The sequence below is a fragment of the Xiphophorus couchianus genome, chromosome 14, assembly GCF_001444195.1.
Source record: "Xiphophorus couchianus chromosome 14, X_couchianus-1.0, whole genome shotgun sequence".
Lineage (NCBI taxonomy): Eukaryota > Metazoa > Chordata > Actinopteri > Cyprinodontiformes > Poeciliidae > Xiphophorus > Xiphophorus couchianus.
The window spans coordinates 17,401,949-17,419,156 of record NC_040241.1 but is presented as its reverse complement, the minus strand read 5'-3'; the positions used below and the strand labels follow the sequence as shown (position 1 = coordinate 17,419,156).

General features: G+C 39.4%; 1 protein-coding gene across 1 annotated transcript in view; it reads right to left on the bottom strand.

Moving 5' to 3' along the window:
* plcb3 (phospholipase C, beta 3 (phosphatidylinositol-specific)) overlaps positions 1 to 17,208 on the bottom strand; it is a 64,875-nt gene that overhangs the window by 4,024 nt on the left and 43,643 nt on the right. The window contains exons 4-33 of the mRNA XM_028038408.1: positions 16,007 to 16,141; positions 15,812 to 15,891; positions 15,344 to 15,397; positions 14,766 to 14,838; positions 11,223 to 11,323; positions 10,965 to 11,131; positions 10,341 to 10,487; positions 10,017 to 10,174; positions 8,977 to 9,059; positions 8,748 to 8,832; positions 7,979 to 8,117; positions 7,579 to 7,668; positions 7,408 to 7,481; positions 7,232 to 7,328; positions 7,003 to 7,087; positions 6,433 to 6,557; positions 5,303 to 5,457; positions 5,050 to 5,211; positions 4,846 to 4,945; positions 4,616 to 4,720; positions 3,867 to 3,958; positions 3,637 to 3,748; positions 2,497 to 2,541; positions 2,274 to 2,383; positions 1,495 to 1,562; positions 1,242 to 1,377; positions 873 to 949; positions 640 to 720; positions 433 to 490; positions 145 to 231 (exon numbers count right to left, since the gene is read on the bottom strand). Of these exons, the coding sequence (XP_027894209.1) occupies positions 145 to 231; positions 433 to 490; positions 640 to 720; positions 873 to 949; positions 1,242 to 1,377; positions 1,495 to 1,562; positions 2,274 to 2,383; positions 2,497 to 2,541; positions 3,637 to 3,748; positions 3,867 to 3,958; positions 4,616 to 4,720; positions 4,846 to 4,945; positions 5,050 to 5,211; positions 5,303 to 5,457; positions 6,433 to 6,557; positions 7,003 to 7,087; positions 7,232 to 7,328; positions 7,408 to 7,481; positions 7,579 to 7,668; positions 7,979 to 8,117; positions 8,748 to 8,832; positions 8,977 to 9,059; positions 10,017 to 10,174; positions 10,341 to 10,487; positions 10,965 to 11,131; positions 11,223 to 11,323; positions 14,766 to 14,838; positions 15,344 to 15,397; positions 15,812 to 15,891; positions 16,007 to 16,141 (3,081 nt within the window). The remainder of the gene's footprint in view (positions 1 to 144; positions 232 to 432; positions 491 to 639; positions 721 to 872; positions 950 to 1,241; positions 1,378 to 1,494; positions 1,563 to 2,273; positions 2,384 to 2,496; positions 2,542 to 3,636; positions 3,749 to 3,866; positions 3,959 to 4,615; positions 4,721 to 4,845; positions 4,946 to 5,049; positions 5,212 to 5,302; positions 5,458 to 6,432; positions 6,558 to 7,002; positions 7,088 to 7,231; positions 7,329 to 7,407; positions 7,482 to 7,578; positions 7,669 to 7,978; positions 8,118 to 8,747; positions 8,833 to 8,976; positions 9,060 to 10,016; positions 10,175 to 10,340; positions 10,488 to 10,964; positions 11,132 to 11,222; positions 11,324 to 14,765; positions 14,839 to 15,343; positions 15,398 to 15,811; positions 15,892 to 16,006; positions 16,142 to 17,208) is intronic.

Genomic DNA, 17,208 nt, shown 5'->3' with positions numbered 1-17,208 from the left:
CCATTAAATGAATCAATAACTACCTTCAATTCATTTAAATCAGACGTGTAGCAGCCAAACATGCAGCACAGTAGGACCAGAGGAAACCTTGCTTAGATTAAAGTATTTTTCTTTCTTGTAATGATTAGTTTTGTCCACACTCACCTGTGTAAGCAGACTTTCCATCTGCTGCGTCATTTCCAGATGCTTCAGTAAGAACTTCTCTTTTCTCATGCTTTGCAACTTCTCAAGCTGGTGAGGAGCAAGTGGAGATTTTAGGTAAAACCAGGATGAAAAATATCATGAAATCACAAAGAAAAGCTCATGAAAGTCCCTAAAAATGCTTCTCCAGACAAATTAGCCCCAGATGAAGCCCAGAACAGAAAACTGGGCTATGAGAAAAGTCATTTTAAACTTGCTAGGAGCTTTAGTGATGTACATGAGTTGGATTACCTTGCGAAAAATCTCCACACAATCGTTTATGTGTTTCTTGTTGAAATCAGATAATTTCCTAGAGAGAGAGAAATAAGAACAAGGATAAAACATAACGAAGGTCAAAGAGAGCAATGAAAGACAACAGAGACCTGGATCTAAAAAATAAATTAAGCACTTTTATCTCAGATTGATAAACAGGTAAATGGAAATTAAATGTTTTTGTACAAGTCAGGATCTTTCTTCTTTGCTTCTAAAAGGCTCTGTATTCGCTTCCTTTCCAGGACCTTTTGGATCTCCTTCTTCTCCCTGCAGACACAGTAACAGAGTAACTGTCTACATATAAAATTAACCAAGTAAACTTGATTTAAAAGACACAGCTGAGAGTTAAGAATATGGAAAAATTCCAACTAGGAGCAAAATGAAGCCTGGAAAACTGTAGCGTTGGCTGTTGCTCTTACTTGCTGCAAATGTCTGTGAGCTTCTTGGTGTGAAGTTCTTGATATTCAGTCACCGTCAGTTTTAGCTTCTCGTGTTCCTGAGGAGACACAGCAGCAGGTGTTTCAGGAACACAGGAGGCTGACAGGTGAAGCATTTCGGACCAAACGGTACTTTCTAGAATTTAGAGAGTTTATTTCTGAAATGTCTAAAAATTTTAATAAGAAAAAGTAAATTTTTTATTATACAAGTGTTGTTAACGCACAAAATCGGGAGAGCAGAGAGAAGGAGGAAGTTCCAATGATTATCATGAACAAGGATCATATCCCCTACTCCAACGTCAACGTCTTAGAGCAACTGGTGTATTCAGCTTTGTGTTAAAGTGTTGTTACCTCTGCCAGGTGCTGCAGTTGCATCTGTTTTTCCTGCAGATAAAGGCCCTGTCGCAGTTCCAGCAGCTCCTGCATGTTATTCTCCCAGAGCTGGGCCTTCTGCTTCTCCAGGTCTCCAATCTTGTCCTGGGAATCACTGGAGCACAGAGGAACACCAGTTCAGCACCTTTCAGTTCATCTTTTATTTTCATCTTCACATCGCTGCCTTCTTTCACCCGTTTCATCCCTCTTCCGTCCTTCAGGCTTTACTCACCCTTTCTTGATGCTACGCTTGAAGTTTTTCTCAATGGTGCTGCGCTTCTTTTGACTTTCAGACTGAATCTAGGGATGGGAGGAAACACAATGAAAAACCAAATACTTTCTGGAGCACAAGAAAGTATTTGTATGCTAGCCTGCTTTCTTGAACAAGTTAGGATAGTTCTATGAACTATACAACACGTTTGACATTTTTTGTACAAAATCATTCCTAGATGATGAAATTTTAGTTTGGTCAGTTCTGCTTGTTTTGAGCTCCTTTCAGAATGAGCTGTTTTAGGGCCTCTTGAAATCCAAATAAGCTACTCCCCAACTCAACGTTTACACTCGAACATGAAAACAGCTGCAAACGGATGCAGAGTTATATAGCTGTACATCTTTGAGAAGCAGAAGTGGAGCCTCCTGCAAAACCAAAAAGAATGCAGCAAGTGATTTCTGGATGGGAAGCCAACAACAAAACGCTTGTCTTTTCCAGCAGCCATTGTACAACGCATATAGCTAACCAAACATGCTGGAGCTCTTCTTGGGTTGCTAGGTAACAGTGTAGTGCCCTTCAATTGTGACTCGACATTCAGGAAATTTTTGAAACCGCTCATTTTCCAGACACTAAAAAACATTAACTTATTGCCAAAAAACGGCTGGGTGTTTTTTTTAAGCTGTCTTCTTTTAGAAGCTGTAGAGACCCAAACGGAAGCATAAAAATGTGCAAAATGTGAATTTTGCACATTGGATCCACATTAAACATTCTCACATCCAAATAAAGCTTTTTGCATTTACCTTCTTTTGGTTTTTCTTTTGCAGCTCATTGAAGTCTTTAATTTGTTTCTTTCTCAGCTTGGTGAGATTCTTATTCTGCTTCAGTTCCTCCAGAGACAAACTTGGGACATCTGAAATATAAATATCATTTTAAGTCCAGCTTATGTCAACCCCGATGGCTGAGTGTCAAACAAGACGACTTCATTCGTTTCAGAGTGGAATTAATGTGTTGTGAAGATCTTACCTGTGACTATGGCTACTATGAAATCCTCCTCCGCAGGACTTTGCACTACAACAGGAGGCAGAGAAAACACTCACAGTTCGTGTGCAACAGATGATGGACAAATTAATCATTCTCAGACTTGCTCAACAACAGGAGGTTTGAATGCAAATTCAGCTAAATTTACTGTAGATCCACAATAAAATATGTTCATTGATTGTCAAAAAATTTCTTAATTGGTGCTTCTGAACAGTATGATGCTTTGGGAAATATCCCTTTAACTTTTCCACATTTTGTCTCAAGAGAACGACAAACTTAAAAGTCTTTTTGTTTGTAAATCTTATGTGATAGAGTCATGCTAACGCTCCAGCTTTAGGTTGGTGTAGGGTTAATGTCCTTATCCCCCATTTTCTTAACAGGTTGTCTCCTGTTAAACTGCATGTGCATGCTTAGTGTTGCTTAAACCCCCTGTGAAAGCGTAAAGCCCTGACAATTTTTAGAAAAAGAAAATAATAAATCCCCTGAAGTGGGCGGAGTCAATAGACACTAATGGGAGTGGGGATGAGCAGAGTGAGGCTGTGGTCAGGACGAGAGAAGCACTGTTGACAACTTAGCGACTTTTCATCAAAAAGCTATTGGCAACAGATCTAAGGACTTTTTTATGTTATTGGAGCCTATAGAAAACTGCAGTCCTTTAGAGTTACCATGGTAATCCTGGTTGTTTGTCTGATCAATGCTCTCCTTGCCCCAGTATGTCAGTTTGGGAGGACAACGATGTCTTGCTTTGTTTGTAGTTACGCCGTACTATTTCTGTATTGAGCTGAGCCGGAGATCTGTGCAGAGGTCGAGATGTCGGTTTATAACCTAACTCTTCTTTAAATGTCATCACAATTTTCTCCCTGACTTGTGTGACGATGTGTTCCTTGGCCTTCATGATTCTTGCACATTTACGAACATCAGCTTAGCACACATTACAGCTCGTCTCTGCGGTTCTCTCGACTAAACCAGTGTTGCATCTGGTGGCTAATGTAACATTAAAAAACCCTGTTGGTCTGCAGGTCTGGTTTAAGCAGTTTCTAGTTGGCACAGGAGTGTCTATAAGCTTTTACATAAACTGTCACTCCAGTGCCGACACTCAAACAGTGAATTTGTGGATGTCCCTACCTGGTGGAGGAAGCCAGTCAGGAGTCTCTTCAAAAGGACTGCTGGGAAGCGGCGGCTCAGGGGAAGGGAGTGAATCTGGAATATCCTGCGACTCACTGGATTTGTCTTCAGACTGTTTTCCAAATGTAAACATTTCATATATTAAGACAGATTACAGTGGACGAAAGATAAAGAACACCATAGACATGCTCACTAACTTCTTCACAAAGTAAAGCATATTTTTGTCTTACCTCAGCTTCCTCCAAGAGAGCAGCAAGCTGCATTTCTCTTGCGTCCAACTGGTTGATGTGCTTAATGGGGTTGGTCAGGGCCTCGATGTATTCTGAGTACAGACAGAAACACCAGATGCAGATTAGCTTAACTTTATGAGATTATGGCGTTTTAATTGTTCATTAGAGGGCCATACATAACAGATTGAAAATTAAAAAGTATTTTAAAAATAACTGTGTGATATAAAATGTAAATGTTAAGTGTTTTATTAATAAGGAAGTTAAATAAAACAACAAATATGCTAACAACATGAGAGGCAGGCAAGCTGCTAATCAACGCTAACCAAGTACAATATTGGAGGCAAGATTGTTTCTTTGCTAGAAAAAATATGAATATATGGATTTCAAATATATCAAAGCATTTATTTAAACTCATTTATTTCAATAAATAAAGAGACACTAGCTACATAAAAAGCAGACCTAAAAATGTTGCTAGCTAAAAGTGGAGATTAGCTTCTGTGAACAGTCGCTAATTTGGCAAAAAAATAAACTAAAAATCCTTGATAAAAGGAAAATAGAAAAGAGTGAAAAATACAGGAAATTCCTAGCAGCCGTTTTTTCCTATTGTACTTGTATTGGACAGCGGCAGTTACTTATCCTGTTACTTCTTGTTGATTTAAAATGATCATATCATACCAACTGATGGATGATAATTTATTTTAAATGGCAGGTAGTTTTCCTTAGTAGTGAAATTAATTTGGCAAATTTACCCATGTGTTGATTAGGGACATAGTCCTTAGCTTCAGTGTAAACCAGCAGAGAGGCCACTAATAGTGGCTGGTTAAACTCAGTCCTCAGGTTGATGTAGCGGTAGCCTAAAAGGAAGACATATAAAACAAATGGACACCTGTTAACGATAGATAAAACATTCCTGAGGACATATATTGTAATTTAGTAGTAGTACTTTGCTTTCAGATCACATAAATATCAGAAAGCTCACCACGTTTGAGGGAAGATACTGGGAGAATTCGGTGTCCGATGAACCTGCCGTTTTCTTCAAATGCAGATATCCTCAGAGAGGCCAGTGAGGGGAGAATCACCTGGAATGTATTGGAAACAACACACAAGTTTAACAAAGGATGTATGACAGAAGACGAAATGTGAGAACAAGTTATAACACAAAAAAGTTTGCTTTGTGAGCAACCTTGTAGAAGACAAAGCGCTCATCTTCCCACACGGGGTCCATGGAGTTCCCATTGGAGGTCTTGGTTTTGCACCTCCTCTTTGTATCTTGTGGAAGTCCAAACAGGTCGACCTCCACATATATACCAACCTTTTTATCTGTCAGGAACTGACCTGAGATTATCTGATGGACAGGCAGTAACACACAGTTAAGAGCACGATGACACAAGCTGCTTTAATCAGACAATAAGAAACACCAACAGCTTCGTTCGTACCCGAATTGTTACTGTATTGGCAACAATCCCATCCACTATTTCTTCCGTAAAGGGGTCAAACTGTTTGTCCCCCCTCGTCATGATCTCTGGCTTCAGCAGGTAGCCGCTGTGGCCATTATACTCAAATACGCCCATGTTCAGCTGCATAGGGAGGTCTGAGAGAGAACAAAAAACATTTTACAAAATTTACAAAAGGGAGAAGATTTCTGTGAAGGTTGACATAAAAGTGTTTCCTAATTGCAACAACCCAACTTCACAGTGAGAAATTTAGAAATACCCAACATTTAGGCTGAGTACATTAGTTTAGTAGAATAAAAATTGCACTTTAAGAATTGCTTTTTTTCTCTTTTGTTGAAAAACAGAAAAGCTATCGTCAAGCCTTGTTCACATGGCAAGATTTTAAAACGGTCGGGCTGATTTTCAAAACCTGACAGCCCCCACATGATGATAAAAAAGTCTCAGGTGTGACAAGTTTAGTTGTACAGTGCCTTGTGTTCAGCCACAGGGTGAAAACAACACACCAGACTTGGACAGATTTAACTCCACAACATTCTCACAAAACTTCCCTAGACCAAATGTGAGTTTAGAGTAAACAAAAATGGCCTATTGGGAAGAAGCAATGGTGAGAGTTTATGGACTATTTTTAAGATGACAGTTGTCTTCAGTATATTTTGGATGCCCCTCCATCGTGCTTTCTGATTGGCCAAACATCACATTCAACTGGTTGCGTTACTCGCTTGTTTTCAGGGGACACCACATGCTGCGATATTAGACCAAGACAATCCAACATGTTGAATATCTCAGGTTTTAGACTGGTGAATTCCCGATCACGCCACCAGTTTTCTGTGCCTTCTGATCAGACTAGTTTGCTCTCAACTGCCCAAACACGACAGGAATATTTCCTAAAATTATGTTAGGAGTCATCGTGATAATTGGGGCCTCCTGATTGTCACACCTCTAGTTGTTTTAAACATATTACCTATTGCTTTAACGGGTGAGTAAGGGAATTTATGTCAGAGTGTTTTACAGATTTTTACCAGAGCTGCCAGTGAATGTGAATATACATACGTCAGCTTTAGAGAGAAACACAGACAAATCCAAAAAAACAAGGCTGAATTAACAGTGCTTACCAAGAGTCTGAAAGTTCAGTGCCACCATCTGGCATCCAATGTTCCAGAAGAGCTGAGGCATGTAGTTAGAGCTGTCTACCCTCGTTCCTTTGGGGTAGATCCGGCTCATCTGCTTCTTATTGTACCTGGAAGAGTCCTGTCAAGGATCCACATGCTGAACAGATACAGGGAGGCGCAACATCTGCAGATTCAATTTATTACATGCTGGGAGCTGCAAGGCTCAAAGTTCAGTTCCTGATGGTGTCCAGGTCGATGTAAGAGTCAAACCTAGTTCAGGTTTGAACAAAGAAGGAGGATCAGTTGGTTGGTATATCAGCGGTACCACTTATGATGTCAATTGTTTATATAATCTAAGTGAAAATGTAGAGTCTGCAAATAAGGGACCAGACTTTTGTTTGTCCAGAGATCAAATACTGATCCTAAAACCAACACCATCCAACGACGTAACAGTATGGATTCCGTCTCTGCTTGGAGGAATACAGATTTGGAAACTGTATATCCATTTTCTGAAATTGGAGAAATACTGGCAGTGATTAGCACACAAGCTCTGCTTCAAGTATTTAAGGATACGTAAGACACTCAAAGGGGAAGGTTTTCAGGATTTCTATGGCTTTGGTTTCCACAAATGAAGACATCTCATAGTGCCTTCTCCTCCCTGGTTAAACAGAAGGTGGTTAGGATAAATATTAGGAACTGGTAAAGGAGCATGCAAGAAAATTTTGATGATCACTCAAAAGCGCTCAAAGATATCATTTTGCCACCGTCCCAGCCATCTCATCATCGGCAAACACACACTTACTCAATGCATTGTCAAAGCCCTTGAATTTAACAGGCTGGACATAGTTGACAAGATTGGACATCTCCTCAGTGGCGGACACTTCGTTTAGGGCTGTACCCTGAGGGGAAAAGATAGCAGTAATCCATCAGCAAGCCGCCAAAGAGACCATCAAAGGGTCAATCAACCGTTTCTGATACCTCTTCACTGGCTGCCTTTTTCCCCTCTGGCAGTGGCTCATTGTCCTCTTCCTCCTCACTTTCTCCTTCTCCTCCTGCCAGAACAGGATAAATATATCCAGGAAAAAAAAACATACGTATGTGGACCGGTCAAATCCATTCAACTCTGTTTGAGAATACCGAGCGACTTACGTTGCCCAGGGTCTTTGGCCGTCTTCTCAGCCTGCTTTTGCTCGCCGTTGGACAGGATCTTCTGTCCCTCTGTGTCTGCGAGGGGGGAATCTGCAAAAACAGCAGCTTAAGTCTGTCAGCTAAAGTAGGTTTGCAAAAAGTTTTAAATCACCCTGAGTTTATTGACTCTTTGTCTCCAAGGAGCCATTTGTAGTTTATGTAGATTGGGCACAATACTGTGGTGCATGACACTCCGATAAACCAAATCAACTCAAAATCTAACCCATTTAGGTTCTATTGCTTGTTCATCCATTTTGGTCACACTTGTTTCCTCCACACAACTTTTTATTATTCTACTTGGATACAGTTATTTTAGCAATGACATTTTATGGTTCACCCTGGTGACTGTCTGCATCCCTACCACGGGAGGGCGACGGCTGGGTCAGGACGGGATCTTTGCGCCGTACGGTTGTCTTCTCAAGGTGAGGCTTCTTCTTGTTTTTGATCAGGATCTTTCCCATCAGTTCTTGTGGTGAGGGAAGAGGGATATTTTGTTCCAGCTAAAAGCCATACAGATGACAAATGGTAATGTTTGAGCCAAAATGAAACAGGATTGATACCAGATTAGCAATAAAAAAAAAACTAGGTATCTTAATTTCATCAGATGTAAGAGACAAACTTCAGACAAACTTCTCTGAGCCAAACTCAGTGTTTAAAACTGAAGCTAAAGCTATCCGGATTGTCAAAACATGACTGTTCTTGTTGGATTTTGCAGCACAGAAATTAAAGAAGTATTTTATTTTGCTGAAAAACAGGCTTGTCAATTCTGGTTTAACTTGTAAAATTAATGGGGAAACACTTGTACATTATCTGAATGATCCCCACATTCACATATTAACAGTGATGTTAAAATGTAATATTCTCACTTGTATTGTTTTGCATGGATTTCTGCCTGTGATGAAACAAAACGTTTATATTCATGTTTGTGTATGATACAATTTGCTGAAATTGCCCCCCAATTTACTGTTAATTTCCACAATTTCTAAGGAAAGTTTCCCCCCCCCCCGTCTCCCCTCCCCTTTAGTGCCCCACTGTGGGGTCGTAGGTCAGATTAAGCAGATACAAGTATCACAAGGGATCTATCAGATGATTGAGGTTGGACAGCACAGAGAATACAGATTTGAGTTTACCGGATATTTATCCAGTGGATCAATGAGCAAAGCGTCCCCAAAAATCGTCCTGCAGTACTCTGCCATCTTGGCCTGCTGCTTAGGTCTGAAATGACAGAAACTTATTAGAAACTGGAGCCCTGCATACCTTCAAGCATCAGTGGGCAAGTTTAATGGCTAGTATACTAGCATAGAGTTTACACAAGCACCACATGCAGACAGCCTGTGACAAAGTTTTAACTAGACTTACGAGTCGACGTGGTTTTCAAAAGACAGGATGAGAGGGTAAGGGGAAGCCTTGAAAGCGGTTTCTGCTATCGCTTCAATCACCTCCTGCAGGCCATGACAAAAAGAGGACATTTAAAATGTGAGAATCTCAGATCACAAAATACATCTGAAAAATAAATAAATAAACTTTTTATTGCCACATTTCTGCTTCTGTCTGGATTGGTTTTTGCCGTTTTTGTCTTGAGGTACACATGACCCAAATGGATTCAGTGAGGTTCTTGATGCTCCCGTTAGCTAACTGCTTCCTTAAGCCAAGGCTTTTGTTTGCTTCACTCTTATTGTAGAAGCATTAATACAATAACACTATTGCTCTGGGTCAGACTCTGGTTTCAACATGTGAGGTTGGATGGACAAGTCTTCTGTTGTTGATATCTTTAAAAAACTTTGGAATAAAAAGTTTCTCTGCCAGTAGATAATTGTATCGCTGCTATTGAACTACAAAAATGCCCAAACAAGGCAGGGCGGAGCGCTTTGTGACCTGATAAGGGAGAGGTGGGGTGTGAAATGTCTCATTCACATTTAAAATAAGAGCAGTTGCTCTAATACGCGCCTCAGAACAGGCGTAAACAAGGGGTCTATAGAGGTACAATAACCAGGAATTCAAAGCAAAGCATTGCAGCTGTACTTTATATAGACCATTAGTGAATGATTTACATGCGACACTGAATGATTGAAAAGCATATGTCCAGTTTAAAACTGACAAATTTACACATGCTGGGGAATATTGCCTTTCCTGAACAGAAATATTGCTGTGAGACTGTCACACAGAAACAATCTTCATTCAGAGGCCTTTTCAGATATGCTGCAAGACTGACTGCTACAGGAGATCCTTCCTGCCCACAGCATCACCATCGACAACGACTCTTTGAAGATACTTGGATGTTATGAGTTACGACAACATTTAATTTCCACTTGGGATAAATAAAGCATTTTTGAATTTGAACTGAATTTGAATAAATGTTGAAAGAGCTGGATAAGAGGCTGATAAGACGGGTGCGGCACCTTAAATGGGATCTCAGTGGTCATGGTGAACCCGTGGGTGATGTAGGGCTCCTCGTCTGGGGGTTTGCCCTTCCAGCAGTCCAGCTCAATGCAGCGGCAGCCAGTGAGGAGCACCTGCCTGTACATCTCCACCGATGACGCGCCTGTCAGCTGACCCACTGGCGGCAGGCAGACACACACACACACACGCACACACATCTATATGTTCAAATTGAGCCACTGGTGATTTAATTAAAGCTTTACAGTTTTCAATAAGCACACAATCTTTTCAGTTAAATAAACCACTAAAGGTAAAGGTGTAGATTCTTCTGGAGAACGTTTTACCTGTGAGGTATGTGTTGTGAGAGGAGTTTATAAAGTAGTGAGCCAGCGGATGGGTCATGTCATCAAAGAGGTCAAGGTTTTCCAGAGGTAAGCTATTGTTTTCCTCACTGTTGAGGAATCGACTGAAACCCTGCAAACTGAGCTGGTCTGCAACAGAAAGACAGACGGACCAGGTGTATTTTTTATTATTCAAAACATTTACAATTAAACAAAACAAATTTCAAACACATAAGTCCAACAAAGGCTGAAGAATAATGATTTGATTTCTGGTCATTATGAAAGTTTGGTTAGAAACAGGAAAATGTTTGTGTTGCACTTCACATTTTGTATTGTAAGAAAATTATGTTTGTAATAATTTCTACCCTGATTAAAAATAAAAAGTTTGCATCTGCACCTGTGACGGACGGGTCAAATTTGTATCATTCTTCAATTGCAGTTGGGTGGCATAAAATAAAATCACTCCAAAGGCCACAAATTTGGGCCAGAATTTGGACACCCCTGTCATGAATCCATCCTAACATGTTCAAGGAAGAATAATAAGTCCCCAGAACTATTCTTTAAATGGCTATTGTTGTTTCATAACAGTATTTAACCAGATCAAGAAAAGAAATCTGAGCTGCTAACCTCTCTCCAGCTGGCTGAGGTTGCTCTCAAATTTCTCCATGACCTGTCGGACCTGATCTCGTTTCAGGGGGGGGTACAGCACCTCGTTCAGCCTGGAGTCCCGCTGCTTGTCGTTGAGGAATTCCAGGAACTGGTCGAGAGAGATGAACGGTTTCCTCCGAGCACCACTAAACGAGAGATAAGACTGTATCACTGAGGAGCGACCCCAAAAGTCCCAGTGATTAGGTTAAAAAAAGGAAAAATTAAAGGTACAAATACCATTCCTCAAAGATGCTCTGCAGTTCGGGTCGGATACACAAGTTGTCAAGGAACTTTAGAAAAACCTCCCACGTCAAATCCTCGGTTTTTATACTTTCAGACTGCAGAGAGATTAAGGCAGAGTATTGGAAGATCACAAACATCTACCTATTTCCAGCTGAAACCAAAAATGTACATACACTGCACAGACAGAACCATTTTCCCCTCCCTGTCCGACACTAAATCAGACTAAACATTTATGTTTTACGTCCCTTAGAATGGCCAAAATTTATTACATTTACTAAATGCCAGAAAAAAGGGAGGAAGTGACTTTTAAAAATAGTTTTTTTACTTGGTCAAAATCATTAATTTACATAAAATTCCTTAGTATTTGGTGGCGTTTTAAACTGTATGACTTTGGTCAAATGTTTTGGATATCATTCCACGAGTTTCTGGCCATGGTTTGCTGGAATTTTGGCCCATTCCTCCTGACAGAACTGGTAGAACAGAGTCAAAATTAAACATCGTCTTTCTCTGCACAAACATTTTCTATGAGACTTGGATCAGGGCTTTGCAGTGCCTACACTAAGACATGGAATATGTCGTCCGTAAGTCACTTTGTATATAATTTGGCTGCATGCTTACGGACATTGTCCATTGGGAAGTCCAATTTGTGTCCAAACTTTATGGTGAATGTCTTAAGATGCTGTTTTTGTATAAACTTTGGTAACATAAGAACGTTTTGTAAGAATACAAAACGTTCTTTCCTTATGATCCCATCTATTTTTTAAAGTGCAGCAGACCTCTATGCACCAAAACATCACACCGCCTCTCCCATACGTTACAGTTAGTATTTTGTTCCCAGGCTACAATTTAGAGCTGTACCTTGAGTCCGGCCCAAATTTTGGGCTGGGCAATGGTATTTGTGCTTCACTTAATACTTAACATGGTGATATCACGCCTGATAGTTTCCTTTGTCCATGTTACAGTATTTTCACATGTGCCTCATATCAACTCTGATGCTGAACCTACGAGGAAGTGTACAAATCCATGAGATTTTCTGGGCTGTCCCAAATTAATTAAAGGCACAATAATCTAATTGTATGTCACCTCCTAGTTCTCATTATCTGGTTATTTATCAAATACAGATAATTGTGTTAAACCTAAGTCACTTAAAATAGAAAGAGAGAAAGACTATCTGGTTTTAGCTGTTTGTTTCTAAACATAATGATAACGTATCAGGGATTTTTTTAAATATATTATCACAAATCACCTCAATTTTTCAAAGTAATGTTTCTTTCAATTTGTATTATATAACTAGTGTTCTCCAAACAGGTTTTATTCCTTCAAAGGAGCTGTTTGAGTGAAATGTGGCAATTTGTAACAATGTGGTTAAAGATAGTGATGACGATGGCTCCACCACATTTCACCAACAGGTGGCGCCAGAGCAAAGAGACAAACGCACAGCTCTGTCAGCCATGTTTCCAGACTTCAAGAAGAACAAGTCTTGTGACTTTACAAAGAGTTTTAGTACAGACTACGGCGAATATTCAACACTTAAAAGACCTGGCTTCATCTCAAAATCTGTAAAACTGCGATACTGTAAGGAGTGGAACCATGGTGGAGGAGAGGTTTCCAAACATTTTTCAGCTTTCGCCCCAGATGGTAACAGAGGAAGATACAGGTAACCCCCAGCCGTTACTGGTAGAAATGTAAAAGCACTGCTAGTAGTAAACATAAACAACCTCAACAACAGCTTATTAGTTTAACCTGTTGTAGCAAATGAGGGTTTGTGATGTAGAAAAATGAGACCATGATGAATTATTCAGAATGTTTACCCATCTTTATTGACACAAATATGCCCCTTGCAATTAAACTGAAAAAGAAATAATTAATATGTCTGCACAATTTTAAACTAAAACTTTGTCAATTTCAGCATCCGATCTTATTTGGTGCAAACCTGGAGCTGTAGTCACCGGAAATAAAGCTCCCTCAGCAGAATGCCTGCTATTTGCTTATAAGCATCCTTCAGCTACAGTCACAGTGTCCAGACCAGGAAACTTGTAGGATAAGATCAGAAGAAACTCATCCTACAAAAGTATCAGTCAGGAGATGGACAAAACAACAAACTACTCTGCAGGATCTACAGCACAGCTGCAGATATATCTATTTCTTCAAAAACCTCTGTATTGACATAGACTTCATTGTCATTCAACTGCATGTTTAAAATTTACATAAATTTACAAAGTAAACTTTTATTGCAAGTCTCCAATAAAAATAAATAAATAAAATATTGAATAATGGTTGTTGCACTTGACAATCTAATTTCTGGGAGTGATGTTTTGGTGGTCAAAGCAAGAAGAACTTCCAGTGAAATTAATTTCTTGAGAGAGAAAAGACTAGACGAGTCATGGTGGAGTGAAAGGGGGAACTGCTAATAGTTTCCTCTGAAACCAGTGCTGCCAGTTCATCGTGTTGGACCTGTGAGGGCTGATGAACAGGAACAAGACTTGTTTAACATCAGCAGCTCAATCAGCTGTGAGTTAATTGGCAGCAGCCAGATGCAGCAGTGCTTGTATGAACCGAAGTTTCCCACTGCTGCCCTATTTTGAAACTTGTCACAGTCACTCAGAAGAAACACATCAAATTGTTGGAAGTTAGGCTTCATAAAACACAAGGAGGCTTGACTAGCTTCTCTATGTCCTTCTTACATACTGTGGACATCTGTGGATTTTTGAGTCAAATTTGAATACAAATTATTTGCGTTTTTTTCCTAGAGTATTTCTCAAATACTCAACCTGGACGCACTGCTACTTAATACGCGACTGGCTGAAGAGCAGAAAAAAGACGACTGTAGATGTTAGCGTCTGTGGTAGTTCTAAATCAGTTCCCACTGTGCATGTATCTGCATATTAGGTATATTTGGTATTTTAACTATTAAAATAAGCAACTGTAATTGTTTTTAGAGGGAATATGTGCAGATTGTAGCTAATGGCTGTTACAAAAAACACCTTCATATAAGGAATGATTTTCAAATTTATAACTTTTCCAGACACAAATTTCTAGATTATTTAAGCTGTTTTTAGAACATTTTATAAAAATGTCCAAAAAAGCACAAAAAAGCTTCAAGCTCATGTGAGCTTCCAACTGAGCAGGCAGCTTTCTTACCTTTTAGTAAGTAATTTAGATCTACTCTATTTAAAAGTTTGTAACATTCACGCATCTCAAAGGTAAAGTTGCCTTCTGTTAGAAAAATTAAAACCATAGAAAGCTAAACACTAGCATCTAAACCAGAAGCGGACCTGAAACAGGAAATTTATTTTATTGACAGTGAATTTATCTTAGTGCTCTCTTTCAAAAATGGAGGGAAGTTTTATCTTGTGATGCAGCAAGTTAAAGATAGAGGAAGTTATTAAATGTCAATTTTCTTTAATAAAAATCAGATATTCATCATTAAGTTGATGGACCAAGTGATAAATGTTTTTTCCATTTCCTTGTATGAAAGCGTTACTGTTTGAATGAATATTTTTTGGTTAATCACAAGAGATTGCATGTATTGCTTACCTTGTTGTTGTTTAGGTTACACTGCTCCATTGCAGTCTCCACCCTCTTCTTATCAGAAAACAACTTCATAAAGCTGAAAAGCAAAAACTCTCACTGTTAGGTTTGGCTTGGTTCAAGTTGGAGCTAAAGGTTAGCGTACGCTGGGGTAAAAAGGTGTTTGCCGTCTTACAGATCACAAGTTATAAATCCAAAAAAGCAATTTTCAAAAGATGAATTCATATGTTAAGGGAAAAAAAGCTTCCCAAACCAACCTGACCCGTTGTGAAAAAGTGATTGCGCCCTTATAGCCTCATAAGTAAAATTCATCAGTCCTTCCTGGACTGATGAATCTTCTGACTCACTACGGAGGATTTTTGGCCAAGTTTTCTTCATAGAGTAGGTATAAAAAGTAAAAAAAATATTTAAAAAAAAAAGTAATCTATAAGAGAGCAAACACTTCCCACAGCAATGTAGATTATAAATAAGGAGAAAACAGACAACAACTTCCATGTTTTTAAGACGAAGAGCAAAGTGAGAACATGAATAGGCAACGTAGAGGTGGCCGTGTTACAGAGGGAGCAGAAAAGGCTTTTACTCACTGCTTCATAGGGATCCTCCCATCCGAATTCCCATGAAGCTTTAGTTTAGTGTACCTGAAAACAAACCAGAGCATCGTTGGAAATATTTACAAACAGGGTCCTTCACATTTCCTGTTCAGATTCCACACATTCACAAAGTTCTCCCATTTTTCAGCCCGTATGTATGCATGTCTGGATGGATGTACGGATGGATGAATGGACGGACGGATGGATGGATGGATGGATGGATGGATGTTCAGATGGATTGAATTATCCTGGACATGTAAACTCTTTTCCGTTCTCCTTTTCCCCCCCTTTATTTAACCAGGTAAACCCCGTTGAGATCTAGATCTCATTTTCAAGAGGGACCTGGGCAGAAGTCTGCAATACACAGCAACCTGGTCACAAAATGAAACTAATTAATAATATTTTGTTTTCTGTTGACACCCTTCAGCAGTTTCAGTTCTCTAAACTGTGAACTTGTCTTACGCTTTGTAAAGGTGCCTGATCCTCGATGAATTCCTGGACAGTATGTTGGTCGCCAGGTCGAAGAGCTCATCTGTCCAAATCTGGAAACAAACACACATGAGGACGGCATGTGACTCAACTGCATCGCTGCTGGAAGGCAGATAATGCTAACGACTAGCTAATGTGTGTCAGAGGGAGGCAGAGCTCCAGGATTACCTGTGTGGTTTTCTCATCCAAACCCAACAAACACATGAATGAGACGTTCACCATGTCTACTCCATAGACGATGGTCAGCAGCTTGGATTCCAACCCCTCTTTTTCATAGGACAGCTTCTCCCGTAACTTAGGATCCTAACAAAACAACAGAATTGTTTCAATTTTCACAACGTCCCCAAAACAACCAAGAACCAAACAATCTGAACACTGAGGACAAACTCAAACTGTGTCTGTCTCTCCAGAGAGGAAGAATGTGATGCAAGAGGCTCTGCATTCTAAACTAATTAACTAAATGACTTTTTCCTCTTTTTTAGCCCAACTCCCTGTGGTACCTTGCATCTTTCTCACAATTAAGCATCGTTCTTCCTCAGTCATGTCTCACGTTGCAGAGGAAGGTTGAGTGGAGTAATATCCCAAGATTGCAAACTTTGATGACAAAAATCACCAAAATGTTCATTTATTTTACTAATTCAATTAAGAAACTGAAACTTATCTTATAAATACTGCTGTGACTGGCACCGCTGCTCTTGCACCTTTTTTCTTCCACTAAACTTTCCACAAATATGCTTTGATACAGAAATTTCTTTAGTAAAGAGGGTAGAAGGTGTCGATGACCATCTGCCGATGATTAGTAACATAACATTTCTATACGAAAAATAATTTGTATTGATCAAAACTGACAGAAATATATAATTAAAATACACAATCTGCATAATAACCAACGACAATCTTACACTTTTAAGTCTGAATTACTGAATTTAACAAATAAGCTATTTAGTTATATTCAAATTGAGTTAGGAGCACCTGTGCTATAACTTTACAGGTAATTTAGAAGAAATAAGCTATTTTTTGAGTCATTTTTAAAAAGTGAAGATCATACAATCAAACATTCAAACCAAAACAGCTGATATGGATGAGTTGACGATCCTGTATTTTAGGTACAACAAATGACAGGCAGATGCAAAGATATCGCCAGGGAAACGTACCAGGTATTCAAATCTATATTGCAGCACAATCGGACCATTGGACTTCAGGTTTTATCCTGTGACAGGTGACAGTTTTCCTGATGTGAGGGAGTTGAATTAACCGGACTGTTAAGGGAGTTCAAAGAACATTTATTCAAAATATTGGTTTCCCTTTTATGTGTGCATAAAGCTCTTCCAGACCAACAGTAAAGAGATGTACAGCTCTAGTAACACGGG